Source organism: Haliotis rufescens, unplaced genomic scaffold (assembly GCF_023055435.1).
Source record: "Haliotis rufescens isolate VD_foot unplaced genomic scaffold, xgHalRufe1.0.p SCAF_10, whole genome shotgun sequence".
Classification (NCBI taxonomy): Eukaryota; Metazoa; Mollusca; class Gastropoda; order Lepetellida; family Haliotidae; genus Haliotis; species Haliotis rufescens.
In genome coordinates this window covers 46404433-46423258 of record NW_025963780.1, presented here as the reverse complement: position 1 = coordinate 46423258, position 18826 = coordinate 46404433, and the positions used below count along the sequence as shown (strand labels likewise).

General features: G+C 45.1%; 1 protein-coding gene across 1 annotated transcript in view; it reads right to left on the bottom strand.

Annotated features, from left to right (window-relative positions):
• Positions 1-635: 635 nt before the first annotated feature.
• Positions 636-18826, bottom strand: part of LOC124126851 (sodium- and chloride-dependent GABA transporter 3-like) — a 50457-nt gene continuing 32266 nt past the window's right edge. Inside the window, exons 6-14 of the mRNA XM_048391431.1 lie at positions 13397-13531; positions 12080-12183; positions 10988-11112; positions 7363-7475; positions 6768-6896; positions 5510-5609; positions 1820-1920; positions 1266-1436; positions 636-891 (exon numbers count right to left, since the gene is read on the bottom strand). Of these exons, the coding sequence (XP_048247388.1) occupies positions 787-891; positions 1266-1436; positions 1820-1920; positions 5510-5609; positions 6768-6896; positions 7363-7475; positions 10988-11112; positions 12080-12183; positions 13397-13531 (1083 nt within the window). The 3' untranslated portion in view covers positions 636-786. The remainder of the gene's footprint in view (positions 892-1265; positions 1437-1819; positions 1921-5509; positions 5610-6767; positions 6897-7362; positions 7476-10987; positions 11113-12079; positions 12184-13396; positions 13532-18826) is intronic.

Sequence of the window (18826 nt, the reverse complement as noted above, 5' to 3'; positions counted from 1 at the left end):
TGTGTGTGTGTGTGAGATACAGGGGGTTGGGGAGATGTGTGATACAGGGGTGGGGGAGGTGTGTGATACAGGGGTGGGGGAGGTGTGTGATACAGGGGTTGGGGAGGTGTATGATACAGGGACGGGGGAGGTGTGTGATACAGGGACGGGGGAGGTGTGTGATACAGGGGTTGGGGAGGTGTGATACAGGGGGTGTGGGGGTGGGGGGTGATACAGGGGTTGGGGAGGTGTGTGATACAGGGACGGAGGAGGTGTGTGATACAGGGGTGGGGGGGGGGGGGGGGGGTGGTGATACAGGGGGTGGGGGAGATGTGTGATACAGGGGTGGGGGAGGTGTGAGATACAGGGGTGGGGGAGGTGTGTGATACAGGGATGGGGGGTGATACAGGGGTGGGGTAGGTGTGTGATACAGGGGGTTGGGGGGGGGGGGGGGTGATACAGGGGTGGGGGAGGTGTGTGATACAGGGGGGTGGGGGAGGTGTGTGATACAGGGGTTGGGGGGGGTGATACAGGGGGTGGGGGGGTGATACAGGGGGGTTGGGGGGTGATACAGGGGTGGGGAGGTGTGTGATACAGGGGGTTGGGGGTGATACAGGGGGGTTGGGGGGTGATACAGGGGTGGGGGAGGTGTGTGATACAGGGGTGGGGGAGGTGTGTGATACAGGGATGGGGTGTGATACAGGGGTGGGGGAGGTGTGTGATACAGGGGAGTGGGGGGTGATACAGGGATGGGGGGAGGTGTGTGAGACAGGGATCGGGGAGGTGTGTGATGCAGGGTGGGAGAGGTTACATTTTGGTGCTCATCATTGTCTGGAGGACATCTTGACCGTCGCTAGCAACCTGGTCCTGACAACCCCACTTTAGGCTTGGCTTGAGAGCGTTTTGGAGTTTCTGAAAAAGGCGAACGTATGCGTCACATACACGAAATGCATTATATCTCCACGAATACACTTTTATATGTATTTTCATACATTTGATATTCTTGACGTATATGAATTAATCATCAGGGAGGGTGATAGGACTTAAACGTAAGTGTCGCATACACGTGGCAACGTGACATCATTAGCTTGACAGTATTGTGCTATCGTCAGCACCTGCTACACATCAGTCGAAGCAAGTCATCGTATCCTAATAGGGTCAATAGATGTTCATGATATCAATCACTGGATTGTCTGATCCAGACTCGATCATTTACAGGCCGACGCCATATAGCTGGAATATTGCTGAGTGCGGTTAAACTTCAAACAAACAACTAAACACATTACCTCTTTTATTGTGTCGCCATGAGTTTGATACACCGTCCATATAAACAAGATTGGGAAAGGGAGAATGGAGGCAAACGAGATGATCCAGCCAAGACCCGTCGCCCAGTCAGGGAACGTATACTCCCCGTAACGTGGAGGTCGGTAGGAGTACAGCGAGAAGCCGAACACAGCCTGCAAATAGAAATGGTCAAATTGTCAATGCAAGAGAATAACCAGCCTAGATTTTCTGCCGAAACAGATTCCTTTTGTCATAAAGGGCAAAATAGCCGAAGAAAGTATATGAATGGACCACTGAAAATCAGTGATGACACTAGGTGTTCGCGAAAAGGGTAAACATGTTCTGCCCTACCAAGTGGCATCCGCCATTGCCACGATTTGCATAAAACAATAAGTATTTATTGGCCAACGCCGCTCAGCAGTTCCCTGCCATGTGACGTCAGCATGTAGACATAACACAGCATTCCACCCACAGGTAAGTGGTAATGTTGAGATAGGTTGTGTTTGTATTATTTCACTGCAAGGTTGTAGGTGTCATATTGCGTAACAATAGTTACCAGAAGGAGCGGTGGGGAAATGTATCTCAAGCAGAAGCTGATGTGTCGAGGAATGGTGCGACCCCACATGTTGGCTATGTCATCTTCAAGTCGCTTTGTGCCTGCAATATAGTCACACCTGTATCAAATCTCAAAAAACACTTAGACAAGACACACCAATCATTCACTCAGACAACATATACCAATCAGTCCTCTACACTAAGACAAGACACACCAATCAGTCATTCAGACAACATATACCAATCAGTCCTCTACACTTAGACAAGACACACCAATCATTCACTCAGACAACATATACCAATCAGTCCTCTACACTAAGACAAGACACACCAATCAGTCACTCAGACAACATATACCAATCAGTCCTCTACACTTAGACAAGACACACCAATCATTCACTCAGACAACATATACCAACCAGTCCTCTACACTTAGACAAGACACACCAATCATTCACTCAGACAACATATACCAATCAGTCCTCTACACTTAGACAAGACCCACCAATCAGTCACTCAGACAATATATACCAATCAGTCCTCTACACTAAGAGAAGACACACCAATCGGTCACTCAAACAATACATACCAATCAGTCCTCTACGCTAAGACAATACATACCAATCAGTCCTCAACACTGAGACAAGACACACCAATCAGTCACTCAGACAATACATACCAATCAGTCCTCTACACTAAGACAAGACACACCAATCGGTCACTCAGACAATATATACCAATCAGTCCTCTACACTAAGAGAAGACACACCAATCAGTCACTCAGACAACATGTACCAATCAGTCCTCTACACTGAGACAAGACACCCCATTCAGTCCTCTACACTGAGACAAGACACACCAATCGGTCACTCAGACAATACATACCAATCAGTCCTCTACACTGAGACAAGACACCCCAATCAGTCCTCTACACTGAGACAAGACACACCAATCGGTCACTCAGACAATACATACCAATCAGTCCTCTACACTGAGACAAGACACCCCAATCAGTCCTCTACACTGAGACAAGACACACAAATCAGTCACTCAAACAATACATACCAATCAGTCCTCTACACTAAGACATGACAAACCAATTGTCACTCAGACAATACATACCAATCAGTCCTCTACACTGAGACAAGACACCCCAATCAGTCCTCTACACTGAGACAAGACACACGAATCAGTCACTCAAACAATACATACCAATCAGTCCTCTACACTAAGACATGACAAACCAATTGTCACTCAGACAATACATACCAATCAGTCCTCTACACTGAGACAAGACACCCCAATCAGTCCTCTACACTGAGACAAGACACACCAATCAGTCAACTACACTGAGATAAGACACCCCAATCAGTCCTCTACACTGAGACAAGACACCTAAATCAGTCCTCTACACTGAGACAAGACACCCCAATCAGTCCTCTACACTGAGACAAGACACACCAATCGGTCCTCTACACTGAGACAAGACACACCAATCAGTCCTCTACACTGAGACAAGACACACCAATCATCCTCTACACTGAGACAAGACACACCAGTCAGTCCTCTACACTGAGACGAGACACCCTAATCAGTCCTCTACACTGAGACAAGACACCCCAATCAGTCCTCTACAATGAGACAAGACACACCAATCATCCTCTAAACTGAGACAAGACACACCAATCAGTCCTCTACACTGAGACGAGACACCCTAATCAGTCCTCTACACTGAGAGAAGACACCCCAATCAGTCCTCTACACTGAGACGAGACACCCTAATCAGTCCTCTACACTGAGACAAGACACCCCAATCAGTCCTCTACACTGAGACAAGACACACCAATCATCCTCTAAACTGAGACAAGACACACCAATCAGTCCTCTACACTGAGACGAGACACCCTAATCAGTCCTCTACACTGAGACAAGACACCCCAATCAGTCCTCTACACTGAGACAAGACACACCAATCATCCTCTAAACTGAGACAAGACACACCAATCAGTCCTCTACACTGAGACGAGACACCCTAATCAGTCCTCTACACTGAGAGAAGACACCCCAATCAGTCCTCTACACTGAGACGAGACATCCTAATCAGTCCTCTACACTGAGACAAGACACCCCAATCAGTCCTCTACACTGAGACAAGACGTATCAATCAGTCCACTACACTGAGACAAGCCACACCAATCAGTCCTCTACACTGAGACAAGACACACCAATCAGTCCTCTACATTGAGACAAGACACATCAATCAGTCCTCTACACTGAGACAAGACACACCAATCAGTCCTCTACACTGAGACAAGACACACCAATCAGTCCTCTACACCGAGACAAGACACCCAAATCAGTCCTCTACACTGAGACAAGACACCCCAATCAGTCCTCTACACTCAGAAAAGGCACCCAAATCAGTTCTCTATACTGAGACAAGACACACCAATCAGCCCTCTACATTGAGACAAGACACTCCAATCAGTCCTCTACACTGAGACAAGACACACCAATCAGCCCTCTACACTGAGAAAAGACACACCAATCAGTCCTCTAGACTGAGACAAGACACACCAATCAGCCCTCTTAACTGAGACAAGACACCCCAATCAGTCCTCTAGACTGAGACAAGACACATCAATCAGTCCTCTTCACTGAGATAAGACATCCGAATCAGTTCTCTACACTGAGACAAGACACACCAATCAGTCCTCTAGACTGAGACAAGACACACCAATCAGTCCTCTAGACTGAGACAAGACACACCAATCAGTCCTTTGCACCCAGGCCTGACACGTCGATCTTTCCTCTTCACTCAAGACAAAACATCAATCTTTCCTCTAATTTCAAGACAAGACATCAATCTGTCCTGTACACTGAGACAAGACACCCCAATCAGTCCTCTACACTGAGACAAGACACCCTAATCAGTCCTCTACACTGAGAAAAGACACCCAAATCAGTCCTCTACACTGAGACAAGACACACCAATCAGTCCTCTACACTGAGACAAGACACACCAATCAGTTCTCTACACTGAGACAAGACACACCAATCAGTCCTCTACACTGAGACAAGACACACCAATCAGTTCTCTACACTGAGACAAGACACACCAATCAGTCCTCTACACTGAGACAAGACATCCCAATCAGTCCTCTACACTGAGACAAGACACACCAATCCTCTGCACCCAGGCCTGACACGTCGATCTTTCCTCTTCACTTAAGACAAGACATCAATCTTTCGTCTAATTTCAAGACAAGACATCAATCTGTCCTCAACTTATAGACAAAACACACCTATCTGTCCTCAACTTATAGACAAAACACACCTATCTGTCCTCAACTTATAGACAAAACACACCTATCTGTCCTCAACTTATAGACAAAACACACCTATCTGTCCTCTACACTGAGAAGAGTAACGTTGTTTCAGAACATCTTCATCTTACACAACTGGAATTCTCGACTACATATCGAGTTATCCACAATGCATGCTGAGCTCTGGGTGTCAGACTGACAGGATTTCTACATGAAATGATGACCATAAAGACGATGACTACATCAAGGGCGATACACAGCACGAGATCAAGAAAAACAACTTCACGAAATTCATGTTTGTGGTCATTAATATACACTGATCGGTGCCTTGAAGGTAGTTGGAGTGGGTTCTGGCCGAGACATACCGTAACACCAGCTAATGGCGATGCACTCCATGGTTGCGAACAGGGCCAGAGATGGGAATGTAGCGTACCAGTCCACCAGCGTGATCACATAGATTCCCCCCTGCAAGCAAAGTGAGAAAGGTGTTACGTCGCAGCCCTGCAGTTCAATGTACAGAGTTGCCTCCCTTAGGCCTGCCGGAATCCAACGATCATGGATTCCTACACCAGATTGAAATCGATTCGTGGAATGCACCGTCTTTTCCATGAGAAAACTTAAGTATATTTGAAGCTTCCTTAATGCTACAAAGTATTCATAAGACTTCACTCTGAGTATCTCTGCGAGTCTGGGATGGATGTAGCCAGTATATACGTTTTCAGGTTGGAAGATTACAGCTGGAAGCAGCACGAATAATTACAGGTCTTCCCCAAAATACTTCTCACAAGGCTCTCAACTGTCAAACAGGGCTGGAAACATAAGCAGAACTTGGACGAAAAATAATGTGTACAATGAAAGCCTCTTTATATTTAATAGAACTCGTCCCGCAATGTGAATGAAACAAAAAATCACTAACATTTAAGAAACTCTGAAAACATTTCAACTCTAATGAATCGTTTTCTCCATCAGCAAATACACTGAGGAATAATCTACCACTGAGTGTAAGCAACTGTACATCATTAAACATTTTAAATCACATATACAGATGTAGAAATCGGCCACTACGTTTTGTACTTACGAGACAAGAACATTAAATATGATTCACACACAGTACGACATTCATCTGGGGCTTCATCTAGTGGACTAAAACATGATCTGCATCTTAAAACTGACCCATCAGGAGCTTGTGGAAATTGCTGCGAACATTTGTACCACTATTAACCTGAATGTTTATGTTTTATCAATAAAGAAAAGTTCACGTCTATTCACGATGTTCTTCATCGTGGAGATTACTTTACATGTGCTCCTCTATAACGTTTCAGATTTGTGTAACCTTTGAACTTTAAGCTTGTTGTACATAGCTTCCTTTCACTATCTCTGTGCAGCCTCTGTTTCTGTGTGTGTTTCCTCATGCAATTGTACAATGTTTATATCTAAGGAGAGGGTTTGTAAGAACTTGTCCCCAACCCATTTCGCGTACGCGGAAACAATGTATTCACATTCAAATCTATTCATAGTGAATTGCGGCGTATCGGACGACTGTCCCAAATAGGTAAATACATTTTAATAGTAGAGCCACGATGTGCGAAGAACGTTACAACATATTGGAAGCAACTTTCGTACCTGTGATACATACACCAGTGACACAAGTCCAGAAGCTGCCAGAACCAGCACAGTGGCCAACCAACGTCTCCGTGCTAGGGCAGGTACTCTGTCCGTCAGGGCGGTCACTACCATCTCATATGTAGGTATCTGGGAGCAGACAATATTGTATATAACGCCCCGGCCAACCTAGGGGGATGGTATTCTCGTACCCATTGCTTCACAAAACACCGTTTCATGTGTATGGCTTTTTCACATTTCGGCGAAACATAACTGGAATTGTTTAAATGTTATTGGAAATAAAATCAAAATTCATTTTATTACCTATGGGGCAAACGTATCGGGGTTCATAAACATCACATGTGCCCTAGGATCATATACGTCAGAGACAACTGTGTATTGTTTCCGTCATCGGGGCGGCATTGTTGACGTCATTCGAATCTTATTGTGACGTAAGATCGGAATGACGTCACACTAAAAATGACGTCATAGCTGGCGACGTCATTCGACCAATTGTGGTTCCGCTACTGTTGCGACCTGCTGTCCTTATAGGTAAACACTGGAATTTGTCTTCTTCGTTGACATGTACACTCTTATAATATCCTCTATTTCTTACCAGTGTATCGATGAGCAGTAAAACCAGCATTATGAAGGTTAAGGCCGACCACAGTTGCGGAAGAGGAAGTGCAGACACTACTTCCGGGAACACAATGAAAGCGAGATTGAACCCTGAAAAGAAGAAAGCACGCTTCAGACTCATGGTTTCGCCACAATGTAAGATTAAAATGAATAAACATTCTATAATAGTTGTCACGATTTTGAAACGTTTAAAGAAGTTAGAAATAATCTAGAGAGCTTATGTGTGAGCGTGAGTCTATATATTGTGTTGTCTGTATGCGGCATTTTAGATAAATGATTTACCGATAATTGGTGAGCGCAAGTAACACGCTGATAAATCACATTTAGGCGAGTAGATTACAATCTCGCTCAACCCTACAATGAATGAACTCAGTTGACGCGTGTCTCTGTTTAGTGAAATCATGTTGAATGTCTACATGAGTATATCTATAGACAACATGAGGGACTGATTGAAAATGGTTCTACGCCGCTTTTAGCAATATTCCAGCCACAACATTACGGGAAACTACAATATCTATATATAAACCCTGGTCTTCAGTGTGACAAGCGTTAGCCCCCAATGTCGTCCCCCACTGCTGTCTTCCCCGAATGCTGTCGTCCCCCGCTGCTGTCGTCCCCCACTGATGTCGTCCCCCACTGCCACATTAACATGATGAAGGTATGGAAGAACTGGCAAGAGAGGCGGCGAGTGAATGTTCATGGTTTTACTGCTAATAACTTGCAGTATGACAGCCTAAACACCTGGCTCCTTTACATCACCGCATGACTATCGTACGAGGGGAGGCTGCAGGGTTCTGAGCCTAACTATACTGGACTATGTTGATTGAGTTAGTTGACAATTATCTTCCACACGTCTGCCAACGATGCTGGAGTGCCTGGATCCCACTGGTGTAGAAGGCTTTCTTCTGCTGAAAAGTCCTCCATGGCAGAAATGACGTCATCATATATTTAGATAACGCTTGCCAGACAGTTCTTTCTTCAATGTGGAAATCTGAGGGTGCCAAATCTGGTGAATACGGAAAACGTTCAGTGATTTCATAGCCATCGTTATGCATTGCAACCATACTGACAACAAACCTGTGCATAGGTGCATATTTTGCTGACGGAACAACACACCTTTAGTGAGTTTTTCACTACGTTTAGCCTTAATATTCTCACGTAATTGCCTGAACAGATTAGCCTTGGTATTCTCACGTAATTGCCTGAACAGATTAGCCTTGATATTCTCACGTAATTGCCTGAACAGATTAGCCTTGATATTCTCACGTAATTGCCTGAACAGATTAACCTTGATATTCTCACGTAATTGCCTGAACAGATTAGCCTTGATATTCTCACGTAATTGCCTGAACAGATTAGCCTTGATATTCTCACGTAATTGCCTGAACAGATTAGCCTTGATATTCTCACGTAATTGCCTGAACAGATTAGCCTTGATATTCTCACGTAATTGCCTGAACAGATTAGCTTTGATATTCTCACGTAATTGCCTGAACAGATTAGCCTTGATATTCTCACGTAATTGCCTGAACAGATTAGCCTTGATATTCTCACGTAATTGCCTGAACAGATTAACCTTGATATTCTCACGTAATTGCCTGAACAGATTAGCCTTGATATTCTCACGTAATTTTCTGAACAGATTAGCCTTGATATTCTCACGTAATTGCCTGAACAGATTCGCCTAATACTGGCCATCAGTGGTCTGACCTTTCAGAAAGGTAGTTCACTATATCTAGTTGGATTCCGTTCTTAGTTCACTAGTTGGATTCCGTTCTTAGTTCACTAGTTGGATTCCGTTCTTAGTTCACTAGTTGGATTCCGTTCTTAGTTCACTAGTTGGATTCCGTTCTTAGTTCACTAGTTGGATTCCGTTCTTAGTTCACTGGTTGGATTCCGTTCTTAGTTCACTATATCTAGTTGGATTCCGTTCTTAGTTCACTATATCTAGTTGGATTCCGTTCTTAGTTCACTAGTTGGATTCCGTTCTTAGTTCACTAGTTGGATTCCGTTCTTAGTTCACTAGTTGGAATCCGTTCTTAGTTCACTAGCTGGATTCCGTTCTTAGTTCACTAGCTGGATTCCGTTCTTAGTTCACTAGTTGGATTCCGTTGGAATCCCAGCAAACCGATGTCATCAACTTGATGGAACAGACTTAGCCTTCTTTGGAGGAGACGACAGATATACAGTCTGCGTTGTCTGACGGTTAGCTTCTGGTGGTGGTAAACCACATTGTTTTCCATTGTTACAAATCGCTCAACAAAACCAGACGGGTATTTTCAAAGCGTCCAAAGTTTCACGAAAGAAAACATTTAACCCTTCAGATCAGGAGTCGGAAGCCTTTGTCATGCCCAGTTCATTCCTTCGGATGTCCGCGAATCTCCCGTCAGAGATGTCTACTGTACAGGCTATGTGTTGTGTCTTCCATATCATGTATTGTATCAACAATTTCCTTTGTGGTGGCAGTTTTAGGTCTTTCTGATCTTGGATCATCTTCGAGGCTCTCTCCCTTGCCCTATGGAACTCTGCTGCCCATCGCCTAACAGTGGGAAAGGAAGGAGCGTTCCCCCCTAACGTTTACACCATGTCCGCATCATGACGGTTGGAGTCAGCCCTTTCAGTTGGATATACATGCACTTGTAAACAGCTTGGTGGCCAATTTTGTCCATTTTCATCAACAGAAATATGCTACCACGTTGTTTGTTTTAACTGCAGCCTGTGGGCATGGGAGTAGTGTACATTATACAGGCAAACTGTTAATAATGTACTGTACGTCCTTCCTAGTTAGACCCATAACGTTTTAGCCAGTCCTCGTACACTTGGTCATAGCGTGTGTTGCAGCAAGCAGATGGCACACATTCAGCGATGTCCCTGCTGTGAATAGATCTCCCTTTGATGTCGAGCATCAAAAGACTATTCATACCGGCAGCCATATTGGCCAGCGGATCCCCTTTGTGTCATCCTTTACGATAAGCAACATAAGACACCGGGGGTCTACTCTGCCCCGAACTTCCCATGGAGGACTGTCAAGAGAAACGCATGTGACATTAACAGTATTTCTACACGTGGTCATGCTTCTGGGTACACAGTGAAACCTCGTTAACCCGGACCCCGATTATCCGGACACGCACCTTCCGGTTCATTACTGTTGGCAACGCTTACATGATACATCCAGACATCATTCGTAACCCTCATTAATCTGCAAATGTCTTGGATTTCAAATGAGCAGGTGGCTGTCCGGTTGAACGGGTTTCACACTAGATATATATACATCCAAGATTTTCTCTAAACACTAGAGTGTAGGAAATGTGCATGCAATGTAACGCTTACATGAATATGACAATGGGGTTACACGACGTAATGTTACCTTTCTAAGTATACCTACCTTTTCCCGCTGTATCGAGTGGGCGTTCAGCGGCTACAGGTAGTGAGCATATTGGCCGGACCCACGGATCATCCTGCTTTCCCTTGGATGTCCTTACAACTCTTTATTCACCCTTATTCTGAAATTACTTATATAATAACCTTTTATGCTTTGAGAGCGTGTGCACAGCACATTATTTTCTTTTATTCACATCACAATAACACATTGTATAGCGTACCTGATGACTGGAAGTCCTCCACGGTCAGGCCCCGCTGGTGGGCTACGTGGCCGATAATCGCAAACACGGAGAAGCCGACGTAGATGCAGCTGACGGCGTCCACGAGACACATTACTATGGAGTCCCTAGAAACACATGGTAGACATTCTGTACAAGTTCTGTAAAGCTCTGTACAAGTTCTGTACACGTTCTGTACAAGCTTCGTACAAGTTCTGTACACGTTACGTACAAGTTCCATAAAAGGTCCGTACAGGTTCTGTACAAGTTTTGTACACGTTACGTACAAGTTCTGAAAAGCTATGTACACGTTCCGTACATGTTCTGTACAAGTTCTGTACAGGTCTTATACACGTTATGTACAGGTCTCGTACACTTTATGTACAAGCTCTGTTCAAGCTACGTACACGTTCTGTGCACGTTCCTTAAAGCTCTGTACAAGTTCTGTACACGTGCGTACACGTTCCGTACAAGCTCTGTACACGTTCTGTACACGTGCGTACACGTTCCGTACAAGCTCTGTACACGTTCTGTACACGTTCCGTACAAGTTCTGTACACGTTCCGTACAAGCTCTGTACACGTTCTGTACACGTTCCGTACAAGCTCTGTACACGTTCTGTACACGTTCCGTACAAGCTCTGTACACGTTGTGTACACGTGCGTACACGTTCCGTAAAGCTCTGTACACGTTCTGTGCAAGCTCTGTACAAGCTATATATAGGTTTTGTTGTAAGATGTGTATAAACATGAGTGAGAGTAATATTCTCAGCAATAGCCCCCCCCCCCCCCCCCCCCCCCCCCCCCTGCTCGCCATGCCCCGCCCACATAACAAGTTGTTGTCATCAAGATGAGCATAAATCCTATGCCCACCTATCAACTGACTTGTTGCCAAAGAACTATTACCGAGTGAGGTGGAATTTTTTCCCCAATATTCTAACACGGCGGGGGGTCATCATTACTGGTCTGAATACAGTGTACATACGCTGAACGCTGAAACCACCACGACCAACCCGAATTAACGAATCATAAGTAGCGTTCTGAAGGAGAAGCGTCCGGTTAAACATGTTTCAGTGTATACGAAGTGTTACCGTACCTGAGGCAGTTATTGTTAAATTTGTTGTGGCCTGACATCGTTATGATACAGCCCATGCCAATTCCCATTGAAAATAGGGAATATGCACAGGCCTCCAGCCAGACCTACAGGGGCAATAGACAACAGCGACACATTAACACAGATTACATCATCATTAATAAAAACTGAGGAGCAAACGAAACTATACCGATCACTTGATTTTATTTTCAACTGAAATATTGTAAGTTAGTTATATTGTTCCAAACACAAAACTTCTACATGGTCTTATCTTTAAAATGTAATTTGATTACCAAAAATAAATATAATAAATTCAAATAATCCACAACTGGTGATGGGCATCTCAGACATCTTGGAAAATCAATACAGTTCCACCATTCCACACATGATCCGGGTCACGTGGTTGCAAATTCATTTCTTACCTTAGGCTGCAATGAACACAGCCACAAATTACATTTCCCGAAACTGTTGCAGGAATGAGTGATGGCTGAATAGGCTTTATTCAATTTAACAACAAATTTAACGATTTTATATATTCAATAACATAAAAACCCAACTCGGTATACTTTCCTTTGCCCATCAGTGTATTTAACATCACACACACTCTGCCTCCTTGTATGTTTACATCTATGATCTGCGGATGTTTTGTTTAGTAGAGTTGTCTATTGTTTGAATCCCACACTCAGCAATATTCCAGCTGTGAGATGGCGATCTGTAAAGAATCCAGTCTGCACCAGACAGTCCAGTGATTGATATCATGAAAATCGATCCACCCATGTGGGATACGATGGAATGCATCAATCGCATCACCCAGCCTGTCTCCTTAGCAGGGATCCTTCCGGGCTACTTTGGTTGTTTGTTGTTTAACGCCGCACTCAGCAATATCCCAGCCATATGACGGCTGTCTGTAAAAAAGGGAGTCTGGACCAGAAAATCCAGTGCTTGACATCATGAGCATCGATCAACGCAATTGGGATACGATTACATGCATCAACCAAGTCAGGGAGCCTGACCACCTGATCCCGTTAGTCGTCTCTCACAACAAGCAAAGTCGCCTTTTACGACATGAATGAGTTGCTGAAGACCTATTCTACCCCGGATCTTCACGTGTCATTAATTTGGTTATAAAAATGCAGGCATGACACACATGTATACAGTTTAGGTTGTGTATATGTTCATATAAATTGATGATAAATCATTCTTGGTGTATTCTTTTCCGTCTCAAAGAGAAGACCTCTACAGCTTAAAATGAACCGCTTCAATTACTGTTACTGGTTTTAGTTAATGATAGTTGATACGAAATGTAGATTCTAGTTTTACTCTTGGGTATAATAGCTTCTCGAAGTCGGGATATATATAATAATAGATCCCCTCAGCTGATCCAGGAAGAAGGCATCCCCGGATGAGGAAAACGGTGTTGAGGATGTAGGGGACGCTGACAGTGATGTACACAATCTGCAAAGAAAAGAGATGACAGAGATATCCTACACGTAGTTAGCTTTCAAAAACAAGGCATTTTATTAAGCGAGACAAGTGAGATGGGGCTAACTATTTTGAACAGTATTTACATTGTATCAGGGCGTGTCAGCTTGATTTGGGAGAAAATCAGTAATATCACGGTGCATCAGCTTGATTTGGGAGAATATCAGTAATATCACGGTGTGTCAGCTTGTTGTGGGAGAATATCAGTAATATCACGGTGTGTCAGCCGTGATATTACTGATATTCTCCCACATCAAACTGACACACGGTGATATTACTGATATTCTCCCACATCAAGCTGACACGCCGTGATATTAATGATATTCTCCCACATCAAGCTGACACGCCGTGATATTACTGATATTCTCCCACATCAAGCTGACACGCTGTGATATTACTGATATTCTCCCACATCAAGCTGACACGCTGTGATATTACTGATATTCTCCTACATCAAGCTGACACGCGATGATATTACCGATATTCTCCCACATCGAGCTGATACACCGTGATATGACTGATATTCACCCACATCAAGCTGACACACTGTGATATTACTGATATTCTCCCACATCGAGATGACACACCATGATATTACTGATATTCTCCCACATCGAGCTGATACACCGTGATATTACTGATATTCTCCCACATCAAGTGACACGCTGTGATATTACTGATATTCTCCCACATCAAGCTGACACGCTGTGATATTACTGATATTCTCCCACATCAAACTGATACACCGTGATGTGGGAGAATATCGGTAATATCGCGGCGTGTCAGCTTGATGTGGGAGAATATCAATAATATCACGGTGTATCAGCTCGATGTGGGAGAATATCGGTAATATCACGGTGTATCAGCTTGATGTGGGAGAATATCAGTAATATCACGGTGTATCAGCTCGATGTTGGAGAATATCAGTCATATCACAGCGTGTCAGCTTGATGTTGGAGAATATCAGTCATATCACGGTGTATCAGCTTGATGTGGGAGAATATCAGTCATATCACGGTGTGTCAGCTCGATGTGGGAGAATATCGGTAATATCACGGTGTATCAGCTTGATGTGGGAGAATATCGGTAATATCACGGTGTATCAGCTTGATGTGGGAGAATATCGGTAATATCACGGTGTGTCAGTTTGATGTGGGAGAATATCGGTAATATCACGGTGTATCAGCTTGATGTGGGAGAATATCGGTAATATCACGGTGTGTCAGTTTGATGTGGGAGAATATCAGTAATATCACGGCATGTCAGCTTGATGTGGGAGAATATCGGTAATATCACGGCGTGTCAGCTTGATGTGGGAGAATATAAGTAATATCACGGTGTGTCAGTTTGATGTGGGAGAATATAAGTAATATCACGGTGTGTCAGTTTGATGTGGGAGAATATAAGTAATATCACGGTGTGTCAGTTTGATGTGGGAGAATATAAGTAATATCACGGTGTGTCAGTTTGATGTGGGGGAATATCAGTAATATCACGGCGTGTCAGCTTGATGTGGGAGAATATCAGTAATATCACAGCGTGTCAGCTTGATGTGGGAGAATATCAGTAATATCACGGTGTGTCAGTTTGATGTGGGAGAATATCAGTAATATCACAGCGTGTCAGCTTGATGTGGGAGAATATCAGTAATATCACAGCGTGTCAGCTTGATGTGGGAGAATATCAGTAATATCACGGTGTATCAGCTCGATGTGGGAGAATATCAGTAATATCACGGTGTATCAGCTCGATGTGGGAGAATATCAGTAATATCACGGTGTGTCAGTTTGATGTGGGGGAATATCAGTAATATCACGGCGTGTCAGCTTGATGTGGGAGAATATCAGTAATATCACAGCGTGTCAGCTTGATGTGGGAGAATATCAGTAATATCACGGTGTGTCAGTTTGATGTGGGAGAATATCAGTAATATCACAGCGTGTCAGCTTGATGTGGGAGAATATCAGTAATATCACAGCGTGTCAGCTTGATGTGGGAGAATATCAGTAATATCACGGTGTATCAGCTAGATGTGGGAGAATATCAGTAATATCACGGTGTATCAGCTCGATGTGGGAGAATATCAGTAATATCACGGTGTGTCAGCTCGATGTGGGAGAATATCAGTAATATCACAGTGTGTCAGCTTGTTTGGGGAATATCAGTCATATCACAGTGTATCAGCTCGATGTGGGAGAATATCGGTAATATCACGGCGTGTCAGCTTGATGTGGGAGAATATCAGTAATATCACGGTGTGTCAGCTTGATGTGGGAGAATATCAGTAATATCACGGTTTGTCAGCTTGATGTGGGAGAATATCAGTAATATCACAGCGTCTCAGCTTGATGTGGGAGAATATCATTAATATCACAGCGTGTCAGCTTGATGTGGGAGAATATCAGTAATATCACAGCGTGTCAGCTTGATGTGGGAGAATATCAGTAATATCACGGTGTGTTAGCTTGATGTGGGAGAATATCAGTTATATCACGGTGTGTCAGTTTGATGTGGGAGAATATCAGTAATATCACGGTGTGTCAGCTTGTTGTGGGGGAATATCAGTTATATGAAGGTGTGTCAGTTTGATGTGGGAGTATTTCAGTTATATCGGGGCATATCAGCTTGATGTGGGAGAATATCAGTAATATCACCGTGTGTCAGCTTGATGTGGGAGAATATCAGTAATATCACGGTGTATCAGCTTGATGTGGGAGAATATCGGTAATATCACGGTGTATCAGCTTGATGTGGGAGAATATCGGTAATATCACGGTGTATCAGCTCGATGTGGGAGAATATCAGTAATATCACGGTGTGTCAGTTTGATGTGGGAGAATATCAGTAATATCACGGTGTGGCAGCTTGTTGTGGGGGAATATCAGTTATATCAAGGTGTGTCAGTTTGATGTGGGAGTATTTCAGTTATACCGGGGCGTATCAGCTTGATGTGGGAGGAAAATGATGCAGGTCTCAGACATTTAAATTACCACTTTTGTGAAACCCACGAGCACAGGCACTGTGCTGACAACACTAGAAACATAAACAAGACGAACTCACGACCAATGGTTTCTGGCACGCCCATGAGACGCAACTCTGCGCTACGAATTGTGTCACCTGCGGCACCCCTTTTCCTTCAATCAACCGAAAGCAACATATCGGTTGATCAAATATATGCCTACATTAAACTGTAAAATCCTTCAGGTTGCGGAGATGTTGAGGAAGCCTCCATCAAGTGAATTCCTAGCATGCTCCTCACCTATGCCCTTTGTCAAGAAAAGGTCAGTGTCTGAATGACCGTATGTGCTGGTGTGAGCAGAAGGTTGCACGGGTTGGCTGATCGTTGACTTGACCCAAAATATAGGGCATGGTACTTGATGTGCATTTACTGAGACCTCATTACCACCCAGAGTATACCGTCGTCTTAATCCTCGTATCTAATTATCAAAACACAACAACATAATAACGTTTGGGTCGCCACAGTCGCAGTATACCAGCTACATCACGACCAACTGTACGTCACGGAGCCCAAGCATACGGGTGACTGAAACAATGAGCATGTCACACAGGAGTCGCCACAGTCGCAATATACCAGCTACATCACGACCAACTGTACGTCACGGAGCCCAAGCATACCGGTGACTGAAACAATGAAGCCTTCTCTAACGGCCTGCTTGGGACCTAACTCGGACACCCGACCCACTATGTCGCCTGTTACCACTACTGGTTGCTGGGGACCTAACTCGGACACCCGACCCACTATGTCGCCTGTTACTACTACTGCTTGCTGGGGACCTAACTCAGACACCCGACCCACTATGTCGCCTGTTACCACTACTGCTTCCTGGGGACCTAACTCGGACACCCGACCCACTATGTCGCCTGTTACTACTACTGCTTTCTGGGGACCTAACTCAGACACCCGACCCACCATGTCGCCTGTTACCACTACTGCTTTCTGGGGACCTAACTCAGACACCCGACCCACCATGTCGCCTGTTACCACTACTGCTTCCTGGGGACCTAACTCGGACACCCGACCCACTATGTCGCCTGTTACTACTACTGCTTTCTGGGGACCTAACTCAGACACCCGACCCACTATGTCGCCTGTTACCACTACTGCTTCCTGGGGACCTAACTCGGACACCCGACCCACTATGTCGCCTGTTACCACTACTGCTTCCTGGGGACCTAACTCGGACACCCGACCCACTATGTCGCCTGTTACTACTACTGCTTTCTGGGGACCTAACTCGGACACCCGACCCACTATGTCGCCTGTTACTACTACTGCTTTCTGGGGACCTAACTCGGACACCCGACCCACTATGTCGCCTGTTACCACTACTGCTTCCTGGGGACCTAACTCGGACACCCGACCCACTATGTCGCCTGTTACTACTACTGCTTTCTGGGGACCTAACTCGGACACCCGACCCACTATGTCGCCTGTTACTACTACTGCTTTCTGGGGACCTAACTCGGACACCCGACCCACTATGTCGCCTGTTACTACTACTGCTTTCTGGGGACCTAACTCGGACACCCGACCCACTATGTCGCCTGTTACCACTACTGCTTCCTGGGGACCTAACTCGGACACCCGACCCACTATGTCGCCTGTTACTACTACTGCTTTCTGGGGACCTAACTCGGACACCCGACCCACTATGTCGCCTGTTACGACTACTGCTTTCTGGGGACCTAACTCGGACACCCGACCCACTATGTCGCCTGTTACTACTACTGCTTTCTGGGGACCTAACTCGGACACCCGACCCACTATGTCGCCTGTTACCACTACTGCTTCCTGGGGACCTAACTCGGACACCCGACCCACTATGTCGCCTGTTACTACTACTGCTTTCTGGGGACCTAACTCGGACACCCGACCCACTATGTCGCCTGTTACCACTACTGCTTCCTGGGGACCTAACTCGGACACCCGACCCACTATGTCGCCTGTTACTACTACTGCTTGCTGGGGACCTAACTCGGACACCCGACCCACTATGTCGCCTGTTACCACTACTGCTTTCTGGGGACCTAACTCGGACACCCGACCCACTATGCCGCCTGTTACCACTACTGCTTGCTGGGGACCTAACTCGGACACCCGACCCACTATGTCGCCTGTTACCACTACTGCTTGCTGGGGACCTAACTCGGACACCCGACCCACTATGTCGCCTGTTACCACTACTGCTTCCTGGGGACCTAACTCGGACACCCGACCCACTATGTCGCCTGTTACTACTACTGCTT